The 16,463-nt window shown below is 34.7% G+C and overlaps 2 protein-coding genes and 1 pseudogene across 4 annotated transcripts in view; 1 reads left to right on the plus strand and 2 right to left on the minus strand.

The window, feature by feature from the left end:
* Nucleotides 1-1,011: 1,011 nt before the first annotated feature.
* On the plus strand, nucleotides 1,012-3,481 carry LOC110414528 (F-box/FBD/LRR-repeat protein At1g13570-like; annotated as a pseudogene). The gene is made up of 3 exons (XR_016351039.1): nucleotides 1,012-2,141; nucleotides 2,512-2,682; nucleotides 3,183-3,481. The product of XR_016351039.1 is annotated as an F-box/FBD/LRR-repeat protein At1g13570-like (transcript).
* Nucleotides 3,482-3,684: 203 nt separating this feature from the next.
* WRKY12 (WRKY family transcription factor) lies at nucleotides 3,685-6,953 on the minus strand. 2 transcript variants are annotated; one of them, XM_089783000.1, is made up of 5 exons: nucleotides 6,807-6,953; nucleotides 6,176-6,720; nucleotides 5,958-6,031; nucleotides 5,351-5,512; nucleotides 3,685-3,998 (listed from the first exon to the last, which is right to left on the minus strand). In XM_089783000.1, the coding sequence occupies exons 2-5, from the start codon at nucleotides 6,398-6,400 to the stop codon at nucleotides 3,836-3,838; spliced, it is 624 nt and encodes a 207-aa protein (XP_089639126.1). In that variant the 5' UTR covers nucleotides 6,401-6,720; nucleotides 6,807-6,953; the 3' UTR covers nucleotides 3,685-3,835. The 2 variants fall into 2 exon arrangements, with proteins under 2 accessions (XP_089639126.1, XP_089639125.1); XM_089782999.1 differs by lacking the exon at nucleotides 6,807-6,953 and having other exon boundaries at nucleotides 6,176-6,793.
* Nucleotides 6,954-14,102: 7,149 nt separating this feature from the next.
* The window catches only part of LOC149527336 (rust resistance kinase Lr10-like), a 2,556-nt gene continuing 195 nt past the window's right edge, over nucleotides 14,103-16,463 (minus strand). Inside the window, 7 exon segments of the mRNA XM_089783031.1 lie at nucleotides 14,103-14,453; nucleotides 14,719-14,808; nucleotides 14,863-14,965; nucleotides 15,300-15,482; nucleotides 15,484-15,652; nucleotides 16,021-16,076; nucleotides 16,078-16,457. Of these exon segments, the coding sequence (XP_089639157.1) occupies nucleotides 14,786-14,808; nucleotides 14,863-14,965; nucleotides 15,300-15,482; nucleotides 15,484-15,652; nucleotides 16,021-16,076; nucleotides 16,078-16,457 (914 nt within the window). The 3' untranslated portion in view covers nucleotides 14,103-14,453; nucleotides 14,719-14,785.

The following is a 16,463-nucleotide window of genomic DNA, read 5'->3' on the forward strand; positions in this document are numbered from 1 at the left end:
TGCATTTTTTGTTCTTGCATTATTTTAAATTGATTATACTTGCATTATTTTAAATTGATTTGATTAACCTTCTTTAAATAAGGTTTGATTAATTCCACTATAAAAATGTCTTAAATGAATAAACCGAATCTAGTGTTTGTACATATAACCAGTTACACTTTATTAGCACTAGTTGTACTTTATCCTAATCCTAGAATTAAACAACAAGCTTAGATCTATTAATGTTAAAAAGTCAGTTGATTCGATTAAAATATACTGATCCATATCTTGTATGCCCATTGTTCTCCATATAAAGATGGCAATGGCAGTCATAATGTTAAGCATGAAAGTGGAGGCTGCCACATTTGTAAATAAGCACAAACAAGAAATGGAATCAAGTATAATTTATAGGTTTAGAAACTTTTGAAATATATATACTACTACCACAGACTTCATTAACGTTGTTTTCTAAGAATGATAATCATCTAAACTTCTTGCAAATATCTTCACTATATAACGGGTATTAATTGATTAATCCAATTAGATCGATTAATTCAACTTATAATTACTCGATTAATTCAACTTGTAATTATATTAATTGAAAATTTTGGACTATGAGTCTACATACACTCAAACCTAACCTTCTTAATTTTATTTTATTTCATTTTTTATTTTAATTATAAAATGAATAAAATTAAATTATGAAATCTTAATAATACTATAGAGTTAATAACATTAAAATGTTCCGACAAACATAAGCAAAAGTATATTAAAATGTTGCAACAAACACTAAAATCAATTAATTCATTTAATCAAAAAAATTCAAAATCAAAATCGACCTTTAATCACTCTCACTTTTGATTTGAAGGAAAAATTAACTTAATCAAATTATTTTAACCGAATTTATTTGATTAATTTGATACTCTCCACCAAATTGAGGCCTACCCCATTAGATAATGGGCTTTGGACCATAGACATGGGTTCTATAATTTCATCCACCTTCAAGGTTAAGGTACAGAGCCGAACCCAATCTTCGTTGATAACTCGATAAACTCTGAAGCCGTGTTCATGGCACCCAACTTCACAGAAATTAGAGAGAAAGACACTCTGTGATTGGCGCCAAAACCTAAATATTTCTTTTGTTTATCCTCAAAACCGGAACCCATTATTTTGCTCTGCTTTGATTTGCCCCGGGAATCCCAAATAGTTCCATATGGAATCAAATTCCCCTCTCCCTAAACACCCAAAACTCCCAACACCATCCAACGATGTTGATCCTAAAGATCACGGCAACAAATCGATGAATGATCTGCCAGAACCCGTAGTGCATCACATCTTTTCGTTCCTGGAAACCATAGACGTGATCAGGGCGAGGGTGTGTCAACAAAGTGGAGGTATTTGTGGACTTCGATGCCTCACTTAAACTTTGATTACCAAGCCGGTTGGTTAAACCCATTACGTCAAGAATTCCCTTCTACCAGAGTATATGAGAAATTCAAGGATTTTATCAGCTGGGTTCTAATGGCCCACGATAAATCTGTCAGCATCCAAAGCTTTCGTCTGTCATGCTTGAATAATGACGATTATCGTTCATTATACGGATGGATCAAAGGGGACCCTTTGCCTTGCCACGCTATCTTGTTGCTCCTGATTCGCTGGAGATATTAGAGTTAGATTTGCAGGGAAGTGTTCTTAAGATTCCTAGCGATGTGGGTTTTAGCCGATTGAAGTCCCTTCAACTAGTGAGAACTCAGTTGTTGGATCAGAATTTGTTTCACAATTTTGTTTCAAGCTGTCCTCTGCTTGAAAATTTGAGCTTGGAAGGGTGTCTGTTTTATGATTTTAAGGTTCTTGATATTTCTTTAAGGAATCTAAGGATATTGTTTGTTGATAATGATATGGGTGGAGGTCCTTTTGATGAACGCTTATGGGAGTGTGTGTTAAAAATTGCTTGTCCAAATCTTGCGTATTTTCATTTGTCGGATCCATTTGCTCAGAACTTCTCTTGGGACAAAATCCCTTCTTTGCTTCAAACAGCCACCATTTGGCCCTGGTGGTGGGAGGATGCGCTAATACGTGAAGAGCTTGCTAACTATCTGTTGAAGCTTCTCAGAGGGGTTTGTCATGCAGAGGTTTTGAAACTAGGTAAGTACATTTTGCAGGTACGGATTGATCTTTTTCTCATTCCATTAGAACTGTATGTTTTTAAAATTAATCTGTTTCCCGCGCTGCAAATAGCTGGTTCTAGCTTGCCACGAAGTGATCTTCATGATAGGGAATGGGTAGAACAAAGAGTGTAAGTAAGATTCATGCATGAATAGGAAATGAAGAACAAGCAGATGCAGAATTTGTGATTAACTCTTTCTAGCTTTAGGGTGCTTTTTTGCTACTGCTTGTTCATCTTATGCAAAATTGCAAAGAAATTACAATAGGACCATTATGCTTTGATAATGTATTACTGTTTGATAATTTAAATTTCTACATACTAAAGCAGTTATTGTTCATAAATCTTTCTTCTTGATGTCCCCACAGCATCTTTACCCAGTAGTTGCTGAACCACGGTGCTTCTCCACTACATTTTATAATCTGAAGTCCCTAAAATTGTTCACTGGCATCGACAAATGCTACATAGGGTCACTAATCTACTTGTTGAAATGTGCTCCCAACCTCCAGCTTCTTTCAGTATATATTGATGAAGAAGAGGTAATATTTGATCTTTGAACTGAAGAATGGACTAGTATTTCAGCAAGTCTGTATTGACATCGTAAGAAAACCTTTGAAATGGGCAGTTGACACCCTAATGATCACGGAACATCATAAAAGAGATGGCTGACCTTATATGCTATACTTAATTGCTAAAAGAAGTTAAAAAAGATGGCTATGCGCTATGGATGAACACATCATCCATATGCCTTTTTGTAACTTTCATCCAAGTTGGGATGAATTTTGGCTGAACTAATCAGGCGGTCTTGACGTCGGCTCATGCTGATGCTTGAACGGGCTTCTGGCCCATAAGGGTGAGCTAAATGTTCAATGAATTGGTCTTGGAGGATAAACCTTTTCACTTATTACTTTTCCACTTTCTGCTTATCCATTTGGATCCTCAACTTTTTTGTTCTTTTGCTTCTACTTTTGTTCTTAGATTCCATTTTTTATTTGTGTTTATTTACAAATGTAACAACCTTCACTTTTATGTTTAACAGTATGACTGCGATTATGAATGGGAGATACCGGACGAGGCAATTGCATGTTCAACAGATCATCTCAAGATGGTTAAGCTAATTGAAGTTGACTATAGCGACTATGAGCTTTAGCTGATAAGGTTCTTTCTGAAGAGTGGACATGTACTGGAGAAAATGAGCATCATTTGTCTTAACCATCTCCAGCGAGAAACTCAGATGGAGGCTATCCAGGAGGTTATGAAGTTTCCTAGATCTTCTTCAAATGTCACAGCCACATTCTCTGAGCCAAGGCAATCTGACTAGGATGATGTGTTATGAATAATTGTGGGAAAATTATCTATAACAGATTGACTGTTGTCTTGATTTAATAGTATATGGTGGAAGTGACTTTATGTGTTTATTTTATGGAATTTAGCAATGGTGTTTTCTTGTATCTTTGATGAAAACTATATGTAATATGAAGAACAATGGATACGACATAAAATATTGACCAGTATATCCAGAAGTAATATAGAATTCTCAAGGTAATTCCTGTCTCCAAGTGGATTGATTGATCATAACGATAATTACCATGAGGGAAAACCCTCAAATCACTATTGGATAAAGATGTCAAAGGATAATACATTATATTTGATCACATCAATGCTTTTGGGGTTTTCTCTGAATTCCTATTTTTAGAAAGATGTGAAGCATTCATGCTCAGATGAATTTGAGTCATCACAGGGAGAGTGGTTGTGTCTACCTTCATAGGTTGTTATCACCATCCGACAATCCTCAGACAATCGTTCAACTCTCTTCTTCACTCGACAGTTGTTGTGGGTACAGCGGTAGTAACTCCTGCCAAGTAATTCAAACAAAAAAACCTTAGGTAAGAGATGGAAAATCTGCTTAAAGATTGTACCTAAGCTTACTTTTTAGTTCTAATCCTGGAAAGTTTGTGATCCTTTTTAGATGAACTATAGCTGTATGTGTAAGCAAATGTAGTCTATTAGTAACATTAAAGCATTGGCCATTTGTTGCCAATCTAATACTGATCTAAATGAAAGAATGCAGTAAACAATTAACCAATATTGGAAAAGAAATCAGAATCTCCAAGCAATTCACTTGTGTTATGTTTGGGAACATTAATTTGAGAGAGTGGATTTGGATTCAGTTTGCTATATAAATTGCAAGCATGTAACACGTACATTATGTAAATATTAATTAGTTAACATTCAAATACATCAACAAATATGGATTCAACAAATTTACGAACCTGAAAATGATCAACAAAATTATATTTGCATGTATTTTATCACATAATTTATATGAAATTTAAGACCCAAATTCTTTCTTTCAAATTCAAATTACCAAACACGACTTTAAAGATGTACTTTTAAAGTTCTCAAAAATTCATATTTCTATAAATGATCGAACATAGTTGATATTTTAGATTGGAGTAACCAACAGAAAATGCAGACTAACCATGGAATGCAGATGTTAGATGTTTTTTGGGATAATTATATAATTAACAGGCTGCTATAAGTCATGATGCAGAAGCAGCATAAGTGTTTCAGACAACAGGCCAATTTGTTCTTTGATTAGTTTGTTTGATTGTGTTATATTCTAGGATAGATCTTACATATATAAATGTTTATGCAAAAATGTTACACAGAATAGCTGTCCCCCTCATTCCATTGTCGACAAATATATGATAAATATTTAGCAATTTGTAGGTTAAATGTCATCATTTCCATATAAACCCAAGTTTCTTGAGGGCAAAATACCATTAATTTTGGATCAAACGAGGGTATCTTCATCTCAAAATGTTGACAATAATTTTTATTTGAATTTGTTGAAATTCGAAAATTATGAATATATTATTATATAATAACCCAAACTTGAAGCAATTAATCTTTACGATATACTCCCACTCAAATTTGTACAAAACAAATAACTACAACTAAAATTTATATTTGTAGATTAAAAATAGTGCTAGCAGTACCATTTTCCCCTTTCTTTTCCTACAAATTATCCAAATAAACTTGTAGAAGGTAAGCGTGCTCATATTATCTATGAAAAGTTGTTTAACCTACATTAATAAATGTAACTAGGCTAGGAATGGGAAGAAAAATAATTGCATAATCAGGATAAAAGGAAGGTTAACCCCCATGCAGAGTGACAAAGGGGAAAGCATAGAAAAAAGTTACCTTGGATGGAGGCTGTTTTTAACAACCTTCTGTCCGTATTTCCTCCACTTGTAACCATCGTCAAGCACATCGACATCACTTCTCGTTTGGAAACAGAACCTTGGCTCCCTAAGCTTTCTCCTAACCTTCACTTTGCTCTTCTCTGAGGCCGAGCTCCTCCACCTGGCCAAAAGGATTGCAAAAGCTGCTGATCAACTCTTTTCTTTTAAAAGACCCAGTAATGGAAATAGAAAGTGAGATCTATTGCTGGACATGCATGCGGATTCGGGTATCAATGCATATCAAGACTTTTCTCATGTCAAGTACTTCCATCTCTCCATGCCCACTAAAGAGAAAGAGAAAAGTTTAAGACTGCTTATATCCGCTGTACAAAAAGCAGTCCATTAGCAAGCTGAAGGAACCCTCTTCCATGTAAAGGCCGTAGATCTCCTTAGATTCTGGAAAGACCTTGAAGAATTTTATACATCTAGGTTTGTGACCATGAGCTAGCGTGCATGTATGTCTTTGGTGGGAGTCTCTGTCAGTGCGTGTGTGCCCTTGAGAGAGAGAGAATATGACCCATAAATAAGAAAAGAAAAAAAAATGGAAGCTAAGAGAAAAGGTATACCATGAGTTATTTCCATCGTTAGCGTTACTGGCGCAGTTCTCGTCGTTTACAGCTTTGGGATCTAAGGTACCTACCTAAAAATTTTACCCAACATCAACACAACATAAAATACAAAGATCAGCACAACAGTAGGCAAAATCCCATATCTGTATTGAAACTTGTAAAAGGTTTGTCTTCATCTTTTGTTATTGTTTGAAACCTAATTTTCCTCTTTATACCTGGTCGTTATGACTAAACCCCATGGCGGTGGAATTGGTGCTGTTACTAATGCTGGCGGCGGTATTGACAGGCTGAGATATTTGATGAGAAGACTGCGCAGGAGCCAAGAAACTCATGACGGCCTGGTTTTCTTCAAACTGTACAAATCCCATTTCGTGGATCGCCTGCGGGGTTGAGAAGGAAACTTGTAGCTCGTAATTCGAGACTCCTCGTTCTCCTTCCATTTCCTTTAGAACAAAAACCCAAACAACCTCTCCTCCTCCTCCAACTCCTCCAACCCTCCTCACCCTACCTGATCCTCTTATCCTGGGATTATATTGCTTGCAAGTTTTCGTAATTGTATAGCAACTACTTTGCTTTTGTTCAGATAAGGTCGTTTTGCCACAGAAACAGGGCGGTCTTGGATTTGTGTTCCACACATCCACGCGAGATGCAGTCTGGTCAACTAGTAAACGCTAGATGGAATGTTTCTCCCTGGAAATTATTCCTTCTCATCTTGTTGAGCGTGCACAAGACTTCCCACAGCAACTGCTCCTCTCTCTCTCTGAGGCACAGTAATAACAAATTATTAAGCCGATATATATGCGGTTGTGTACAAGAAAAATAAAAGAACTAAGGACATATTATTACTTATCAACAAATTGTAGGTATGAAATTCTTTTGATGATGCATGCATAGGAGAGGTTCAAGGGACACATATCATTTCTATTATTGACTATGAGTTTGTTTTTTCTGATAAATTTTGTCCTAATTCATCTTTGTAGCTAGGTCTCAAGATATATGATCATGACATAAAATTGATATATTGTACCCTTAGAGAATACTATTTAAATTATGACAGAGAGTTTAAACTCCAAACATAGGTTAAGAAAAACAACTAAGGAAAGTGAAACTCACAGAATATTATAGAAATACAAAAAATTTTCTTATTTGTGAAAATTTTGCTTTTATCAATTCATTTGCAATTGAGTTTGTCTCTTTAAAGATGCGTTTGAAGGATAAGTATAAGGTTTTATTTTTGTAACTTTTAACCTTTACGTATATGATTGACTTTTGATTGCTAATCTAATTAATAAATTGATTCAAATGTCCTAGATATGTATATAATGTATTTTTTGAATGTTTAGATGTACGTAGGTATTATGTCAGTTGTTACACTATACGTGAGTAATGAGTATATCCTATGTATATAGAACTCCCTATTCATTTAACAGCTTGCTACAACTCATAAATTTTTTGTTTAGATTTGATATATTTTGGTTGTAATCATTATGTATAGTTGAAGCACTTTAATAACTTAGACTTTTAACAAAGGATTAAACCTTTAAGGCTAATTATACCGAAGAAGAATATATATATTTTTCTACTTTATATAAATTAAAAGTATCATGTTTCATGAGATGTTCATTTTTTTTTAATTTTAGTTGTACGTTATTCAACATTTTGGTAATTTCATTATAACACGTAAATTATTCACGCCATCAATCACGACTAGATAATTTACTATTAACATCGTTTCACACGGTTTTGTCTTTACGAATCTAATTTAGATTTAGTTTTAGTCTAATACTATAATGTGAGTGTGAAAAGGATATTGAAAGATTCATAGTTTCAATTTAATTTAAGAAAAGAATAATAATTAAATTTGAAAATTTTAATTTAAATCTCATCAATTTCAAAAATATAGTTTTAACTTAATTTTCAACTAAGAATTTATAAAATCATGCACATAATCAACACGATTTTTTAATTTCTTAAGTTTTGATATTATTTAGTTTTCAACATTGTCCCAAAGTCAGAAGTTCCATTTCTTCAGGTTTCAAAAAGATCCCAATGCTTGGTTTTGATTTTTGGTTTTATAAATCAGAAAAGTAACTTAACATTTTATTTTCATCTCTGAAAAAAATCAGTTTAAATGTGAATATACTATCGCATAATATGAATCATATTTTGTCTCTTGATTAATTAAATTGGATTAAGCATGCAAATATATAATTATATATAATCTTTTTATTTTGGTATTAGAGTACGATTTGCTCACTACATTATTTTTTCGTTTTGAATTTCAAATATAATTATATTTGGTATATATAAATCTATCTTTAATACTATGAAAAATCACACAAAACAGTTTTAAATTAAATATATGAATTTGATTTTGTATGATATCTATTCTATAACAAGTAAAAAATATTATACTTTAGATACTCTAAAAATACATTTTATTTTAGATTTCATATATTTTCATGGTTGGAAAAAAAAAAAAGAGAGTGGAAGACATACATTTACTTTAAGATAGAAAAGTAAGGACAATATACTATCTTTAATTGATGCTTTAAAATATGACGAAAGCCTTGCAACTTGATAAGCCTCAACTCTATCTATTGAAACACTTATCCTTATCCCTTGAGTTAAGTCGAGGTTGGCATCTTCATTAGATTAAGAACAATGTTTGACAAAATTATATATAAAATAAAATAATTTTTTGTAATCTTATATGTGGAGAGGAAGTTGGATGTAAAACATTCATGTGTACCAAATCTGATGAGGTAAATCTTCTTCTGGATGGTGTTTACCCATTTTGTACCCATGGGAGAGCAAAAGGGGCAGGGAATTGACTTGGTAAACGTTTTGTCTTCACAAATAGTGCAAGATCAGAAAGGAAGATATAGTTCTGTCTCCACTCCCTACCACATTTTGTAGCCTATGGCTATAGGGTTAGGAGTTTGCACTTCATTTTGTTCCTCTCTAGCCAGCCATTATAAATATTTATTTGACCATTGACACTATCAACCTGCACTAAATTTATGTTCATGGAAAGTGAGAAAAATATGTGATCAAGTCTTCCTTTAGCAGAGAATTAACCACAAAATTATTATTTTTATACATTAACGGTAAACTTTTAAAATAAAAGTAAATAGTTATTATATATTTATTTAATAGAGAATTAATTTATTAATTTTAATAAATTTACCGTAATCCGATATGTGACCCTCTAAAAATTAATTGGCAATTCAAATAAATGAATTTTAAAAAATAAGGAAAATAAATAATTAGGCAAAATCAGTGATGTTGGTAGCCTGATTTTGCTCCTAAAAGCAAGTGGAGTTCACAATGGAGTTAGGACGAACTGTTACATAAGTCTTATCCTAGTGATAAGGAGTTTGTCGAGTCCCTTGCGTAATGAAGTCTCCAAAAGAAATATCCAGTTAGTTGTGTGCTTTGTGTTTAATTTTTAAAGGTAGCTAGGTTTTCTTAATTAGGCACTATGCTTATTAATGAACAGCAAGTTAATTAATGGATGAAATTATTCTTTTAAAAAAGCTAATACTTTTACCCATTTTCCTTTTAACTTTGGTGTTAAAAATTTTGAGATTTATTATATAATATGATACTACACACGGTATCACATTCTATATTAATCTGTAAAGTATTGTCTGTTTTGATCTATTTGAATTTCATAATTTTATTTCATAAAAAACATATCATAGATTAAAAATAATGGTGAACTGTTAAATACCCAATCTCACCTTAATACACAAATGTGAGATTCAAGACTTCTTTTTGAAATCATGACACAAAAATTGAAAACAAGTATACTTTTTTTAGTTCAATTTCAAAATTTTGTTATGTCCTTTTTAGTGATTGATTTTCCTTTATAGAATCATCGGTTTGTACCAAATTTTGACATTAATGAAATCTTTTCTCTGATTGAGAAAAAAATGAAATTAATTAGTGATATATGGTTGTGCCTTAATTTTGTTGTCTTAATCACTTAAAGTAAGATTTATTCATTTGTTTAAGCAAAGGTCATGTTCACAAGAGCAAGACTAGGTATATTCTGGTTGCCAAGCTGAGAGGCAAGAGAGAAAAAGCACAAAAAAAGATAACCAGAAGGAACAAAGAAATGAGAGGAAAAGGGAGGGAGAGAGAGAGAGGGAGGCAGACCTGAGTCTTGGAGGCAATGAGTGGGGGTGGTGGGGTACAATCAAAACTTCCATCCATGTCAAAAAAATGTGCAAATGCAGTTGAAAGATGGGAAAACGATGGAGCCTTTCAAATCCTGCCAAATCAAATTCCAATATAACTCCATACAGGGCATAATATGTCCACTCGGACCACCCTTCACTGCAAAAAGAGAAAGAAAAAAACTATGATAACTCCCACCCCCACATTTTCATCCCTTGCGTTTCTTTCACCCCCTCCTATCCCTCTTTCCACTCACTCTCACCTGTTACTTCATCCACAGTCCTCCCTCTTTCTTCATTTTTTTCTTCCCCATGAAAAGACCCTCTCAACTCCCTCCACAACACCAACAACAACTAGTAGCTTCAATTGTTTCTCTTTCTCTTTTTCGCTCAACAAACTTCCTCCCATACATCACACAACTACTTTAAGAAAGCAATATTTCGAATGTAACCTTAACTAGAATATATGTGTTGAAGATCTTCCCCGGCCCAAAAGTTCTAACTGCCATTTGCACTAACCAAAAATGCAATTTTGACTCAGGGTTTTCATCAGTTTTGTCACCTCATCATTAGCCACAATGAGGAGCACCAAGCTTGTTACAGCAGGTTGCTTGCTTGGCTTTGCTCTTCAAACCCCAAGTGGAATTTTACCAAGTTTTGAAGGAATTCTAGTAACTCTATTCGCCAAAAAGAATCATGGAATTTGTACTTAAATAGCACATAGTAGTTGCCTCGATTAATCTTAAAAACCCGTCCGTCATCCTAATTCTTTTCACTTTTGTTTCAAGGAAACATGATTACCTTACAAAGACAAACATATACCGCCCTAAGCTCTGATTTAATATCGATTTCTAGGTGGTTAATTAAGTCAGAAATCTGACTTCATTGCAAGGTTTAGGCTAAATGCTGGTAGAAGAAATGGGAAATCAACATAACACTGTTACTGAGGGGCATAGTTTTCATGGAAAATATTGAATGAGGCTGCTTGCCGTTGGTCGGTTCGAAGCATATCTTTTCTGTTTCCCCTTTTTTTCTCCTAGGAGAATATGGGAACAGATGGAAAAAGGGCTCAGCCTGCGAATTTGGAAAAATTGAAAACAAAAGATGTTGAGGTGAATGCACACTCTTTTCTCTTTTTCTCTTTTAGTTTGGACAAGATTTCTGTGAAAAAGTCAAGGGATATGGAGAAAAAGGGATCCTCGCAAAAATTTGAGCTGACACAGGGGGAGGCATATACCCATGTTGCTTAGTCATATCATGCTCCAGCCCCACTGTTGAACCAATTGAACCCAAAAAGGACAAAGGAACATCTTCTCATCAATTCGATGACTGCAACCTATGGCATGAGGATAATGTCGTGCCCGTGACAGAAACTTAAATAAAACAAGTACGTATTTCTTCGTTTTAAATTTAATAAAACATATAATTTCGATCTTAAGTATTTTCCAGATTTTTTAATTTCATTTCGCGTGAATAATAAAGCAATCAAAAGTACAAACTAAACGTACTGCATTTTACTTTTTAAAGAATAACAAGGTTGTAGTAACCAGTAGTCTATTACTCTACTCTAACATAAAACACAGTAGATTAGCCTGAAACCGTCTGCTATTTGAAGATTATCTGTTGAACATGTTGCTTAAGTAAACTATGGCATTGACGTTTTGCTTGTTTATTGGATTCAATGACTGCTGAAGTAACTATAAACAAGCTAATTAGTCATCAACATCGTATTCTGTGTTTGTTGAACTCTAATTTTGATAAAACTATTTGTGAATTCATTAGTAGCTGATGTTCTGAATTTGCCATTTTCTCAACTGAATTTTGAAATGACAATGTATTCTGCAAATGATCACCTTGTAGCTGTTCAATCCCAAACATTGCATCACATCGGTTGTGTTTGTCGACCAAGTGGTGCAGGCTGTGCCAGCGGTAGTGGAACTAATGGTTTGTTGGTGATACAAAGAAAAAAGAACAATAATCTTGTTTAATTTGCAAGCAATTACCAATTTGTGGATTCCATCACCCAAGTCTTGAAAACTTTAAGACTCAACATTTCATTACCAAACAATGGTAAATACTCGTATCTCATTATATATATAACTTTGATCATAGCCTTGATGAGAAAGATGAAGTTCAAAATACAAAACACGTACATATCAACCATCAAACAGGCTCAAAAGCAATTTGAGACAAGCAAATTCGTCAAAACAATTCTACTTTAATCATTGACAATAATAGTAATTCAAATTCTTTAGGCTGTTTGCAGACTGGGGTTCCACACAAAATAGTTTGCAGGAACTTGTTGGCTAGGCTGGAGCGACACTCTCTTTGTTTCTAATGATAAATCTTGCATGTCAGACCAGAAAATTTTCTTATTCCCTGCTGTGGGAATTCTGCCGCGTAGGCACTGATGTTAAACCTTCAATGACAGAAAGAAGAGGGAACATGTGAGTGGAGATGAAGCCAAAAAAACCTTCACAATCAGACAATTCACAAAACTATTACTTCTTAAATTCGAGATCCTTCAAATCCTCTTAGCGGCAAACCCCTTCTCTGTGAACAATGAAAAAAAAAATTAAAAGAAGTAAACTGTGGATGGTGAATGCCTCTGTGTCATGATAATCATTGCAAAATTTGTCAGCTCTCTTTGAGCCAGGTATGTATGAATATGACTTGCAATTAATGCCTTAATGAATTATAGGAAAATAAAAAGGAAGAGAAATGGTTGTCATTATTCATAGATAATCTGGATTATTAGGATGAACACAACAGGAAGAAAGATATGTCTAGCACTGCTCTTTGATAGGAATGTAAAATTAGATTAGACCAGTGAAAAGGACTAGAGGAGACACATAAGAGGTTAGGGAAGACACGTGAGAGGTCATGACTAGCTCTGAGGTGACGTATTAGCAATGGTAATCAAAATCTTATAAACGATTTGATCCGATTAAATGAAATTAAGATATCTTATAATTTGGTGCGGCTAAGATTTGAAGCAAACAAATCCATCGAAGCAAATGAAAAGGGAGAAATACTAGTACCAAACAACACCTAACCATGTCTTTTGGACGAAGGAGAGAAAAGGGGTAAGCAAAGGGAACCGACATGTCCATGATTCCTATGTTGAAGATTCAAAAGTGTAATAAACGATCCTCCCAAAAAGATTACAATTTGAAGCAATAAGAGAGAAGTAGCTAAAGGCAGTATATGCTGAATTCCATGCAACAATCATGGCCTCTTTCAATCAATTTTCTAAAGTCTTCCAAATTTCATGATGGTAGAGTGAGGCATCAGATATTTGGTGGGTCCCAACCCTCCCCTTTCTTATGTCTCGTAAACCTGTCCATATGTTTCTGCTCAAGTTTTTGTTGTTTCATAAAATGGGTTTTTGGGAGTTTTGAAGGGAATGTTCCCAACAGGTAAAACTGAACAATCTTCACCAACCTTGCTATCAACATTTGTTTCCTTTTTATTCTGATTGTCAATTTTTCTAGCATTATTATGTAATGAATGACAAAGAACATGTGTCGAACTTTAAAACAGTGAATGATGTTTAAAGAGAATTAATATGAACACCGACATGTTTACGGAAAAAAATATAAATTATATTCAAAAATATCCAAACCTAGATAATATGCTCAAGGCTTCTATCAGGCATACACAGGCAGTCAAATTTATTAAAAACACCTGCAAAATTGAGGTTTCAGGTTTTTTTGGGCCAATATGAACGTTATTGGAATACTTAGGCTATGGCCAATATGAGGTTGTTTAGTTTTCCTGGCCCAATCATATTTCAGGACCAATACCCAGAAAAAGAACAAAAGGAAACACTCATATTACACAAATAACCACTCATTATTCGCAATTATTTCATAATCGTTATGTTAAAATATGAAATAAGAGTCCTTCGGGTTTATTCTGCCCAGGATTGGCCTGCTTATGGGACATTCATGTCACTTTCTTCTGAGCTGAGGGAAGCAAAAGGATCTAGTGGCAGGGGTAAGCTTCCTGTTCTTTCTTCCGATATCTGAATGAAGTGCTTATGGAAGAACGATTACTTGGATCACATTGTACACGCCACATCGCCACAACTGATAACTTCTTCGCAATGTCACTCGTAATCTATTATAGTCACCAAAAACTGCCCTGAAAATGGAAATTCACTCAGTGTTTCATTCCTCCCAGAGCAGGATGACTCGACCCCTGGGTAACCACAACTCTCTGGCTGGCGATCTTTAAGCCGAAGGGGAAAAGCGGACGGAAGGACTATTTTCACTGAAAGCTGCATATGGACATGATTCACCGGCATCTGCATGGCATAAAACATAAGAGAAAGATAACTAATTGAAAGTCTATAACACTTTGTGTAGTCATTATGTATAGGGCATAGAAACTCTTCAAGGTTATACTATATTACTACTATCTAACAAACAGCTTAGATACCTCCCCATGTGGAAGCTTTTACTCTGATTTTTCTTTCTTATCAAAAAAAAAAATTATGATTAATGGCCAAAGTTCATGATTATATTGGCAAATGGCAGTCCCTTTCACCAAAAAAAAAAAAGAAGACTCACAATGAGCGTGGATTGACCGCACCTCGCCCTTTCCAGGAGATTCCTCTCAATGCCTTCAAACGGTTCTTCATGTAAACACAATACACAGCACTAAATCAGAAACTGGTTATTGTTCGATTAAAAAAATGAAAAAAAGAAACATACGTGGCATCCTGATTCCTGCATTTACAAAGCTCAGGACTCGGTTTGCTTCACTTCTAGCCATGCCAGTTCTTAATCTCCTAATAGCCTTGTTCTTCCTTCCAGTCTGCAATTCTATGAAAGAATCGTCTTGCTCTTCGTATTACGGAAATTTACCAATACAATATTCATTTCGATTAATGCAAAAAGTACCCAGAAAACAAGCTGTATTTCTGCGATTATCAATTGGGAACTGTCACAGTATTTTAATACGACAATGCTTAAGAATCAAACAGATTAACAGAATACTATTACATTACACAAATTATCACTATAATTCACAATTCTTTTCTAATCTTTATGCTAAAATACGAAATAAAAGTCCTTAAGCTAGCTAGTGCACAAGCACACGTTAAATGCGACCAGGATTGGCCAGCTTATGGGACATTCATGTTACTCACTTCTGAGCTGAGGGAAGCAAAAGGATCCGTTGGCAGGGTTAAGATTCCTGTTCTTCCTCCCAACGTCTGAATCACAGTGCTTATCGAAGGACGATCACTCGGATCCCATTGTACGCACCAGATTGCCACAACTGATAACTTCTTCGCAATGTGAGCATCTCCATATTTTTTCCTCTTTAATTCCCAAATCCTCCCCATCTGCGAGCCGATTGTAAACCCACTCAGGGAAGAAAACTTGGCTTGTGTTTTCCACTGTAAGATCCTTGTTTTTCCTACCTCCAACCTTTTCAAATAACAACATGCCGAAACTGTAAACATCTGTTTTATATGATACATTTTCAATGTTCCTATCAGACATGGAATTGATGAATAAATGGTTCAGATAAATGTTCAAGAGAAACAGAGATGAATGACAATGAAACCAGAACACTCGACAGGGAAGAAAGAAGAAAAACAGGGAACTCAAAGTGCACCGTTTCAATGAAGCTTACCATACTATTGGAATAGCATACAAAACTCACCGTTTCATTTGTGTTTAAAAATTAGTTAGCTGATGATTATTTGTTAGTTAGGAATTTAACTTTACTCTTTTCTGCTAAACCATGCCTGTACAGATATATATACCCCGATGTAAGGTCTTTGTAAGATGAAGAAATATTCTGACATTTCTCCTATCCCTAAGCGCCGTCTTCTTCACCATTTCTGACAGTTCCCGGAGAAGTAGACCTCTGGTGCAATGTAACCCATGGTTCCTCTGACAGCAGTTGTGGACACTGACACTTTCCTTCTGCGGAAAAAGCTTTGCTAAGCCAAAATCTGATACCTGAGGATTGAAGTCCTTGTCTAACAAGATATTTTGTGGCTTGATATCAAAATGCAAGATTCTTTGGTCACATCTCTGGTGAAGATACTCAATTCCCTTGGGCACACGAACGGTAATATCTTGAAGCTTTCCCCAACTAAGCATCGGCCTCTTTGAATTGGCTGGAAAAATGAATTTATCTAGCGACTTGTTTGGCATGAACTCGTAGACGAGCTCAGTCTCCAATCCATCTGCACAATAACCCAACAATCGAACCACATGGACATGACGAATCCGCCCAATTGTGTTGACTTCATTAGTGAAATCTTCTCCATTGCCTTTGGAGTTGTCGAGTACTTTCA

The sequence above is a fragment of the Theobroma umbraticum genome, unplaced genomic scaffold, assembly GCF_002168275.2.
Source record: "Theobroma umbraticum cultivar Fairchild unplaced genomic scaffold, ASM216827v3 scaffold_4.1, whole genome shotgun sequence".
Classification (NCBI taxonomy): Eukaryota; Viridiplantae; Streptophyta; class Magnoliopsida; order Malvales; family Malvaceae; genus Theobroma; species Theobroma umbraticum.

What these genes read in the sequence shown, in the direction of transcription:
- WRKY12 (XM_089783000.1), bottom strand. Translation starts at nt 6,400, where the DNA reads ATGGAAGGAGAACGAGGAGTCTCGAATTACGAGCTACAAGTTTCCTTC. An exon ending in GGTTTAGTCATAACGACCAG is followed by an intron (nt 6,032 to 6,175) that starts GTATAAAGAGGA and finishes TAAAATTTTTAG; the next exon opens with GTAGGTACCTTAGATCCCAA. An exon ending in AACGATGGAAATAACTCATG is followed by an intron (nt 5,513 to 5,957) that starts GTATACCTTTTC and finishes CCTTTTGGCCAG; the next exon opens with GTGGAGGAGCTCGGCCTCAG.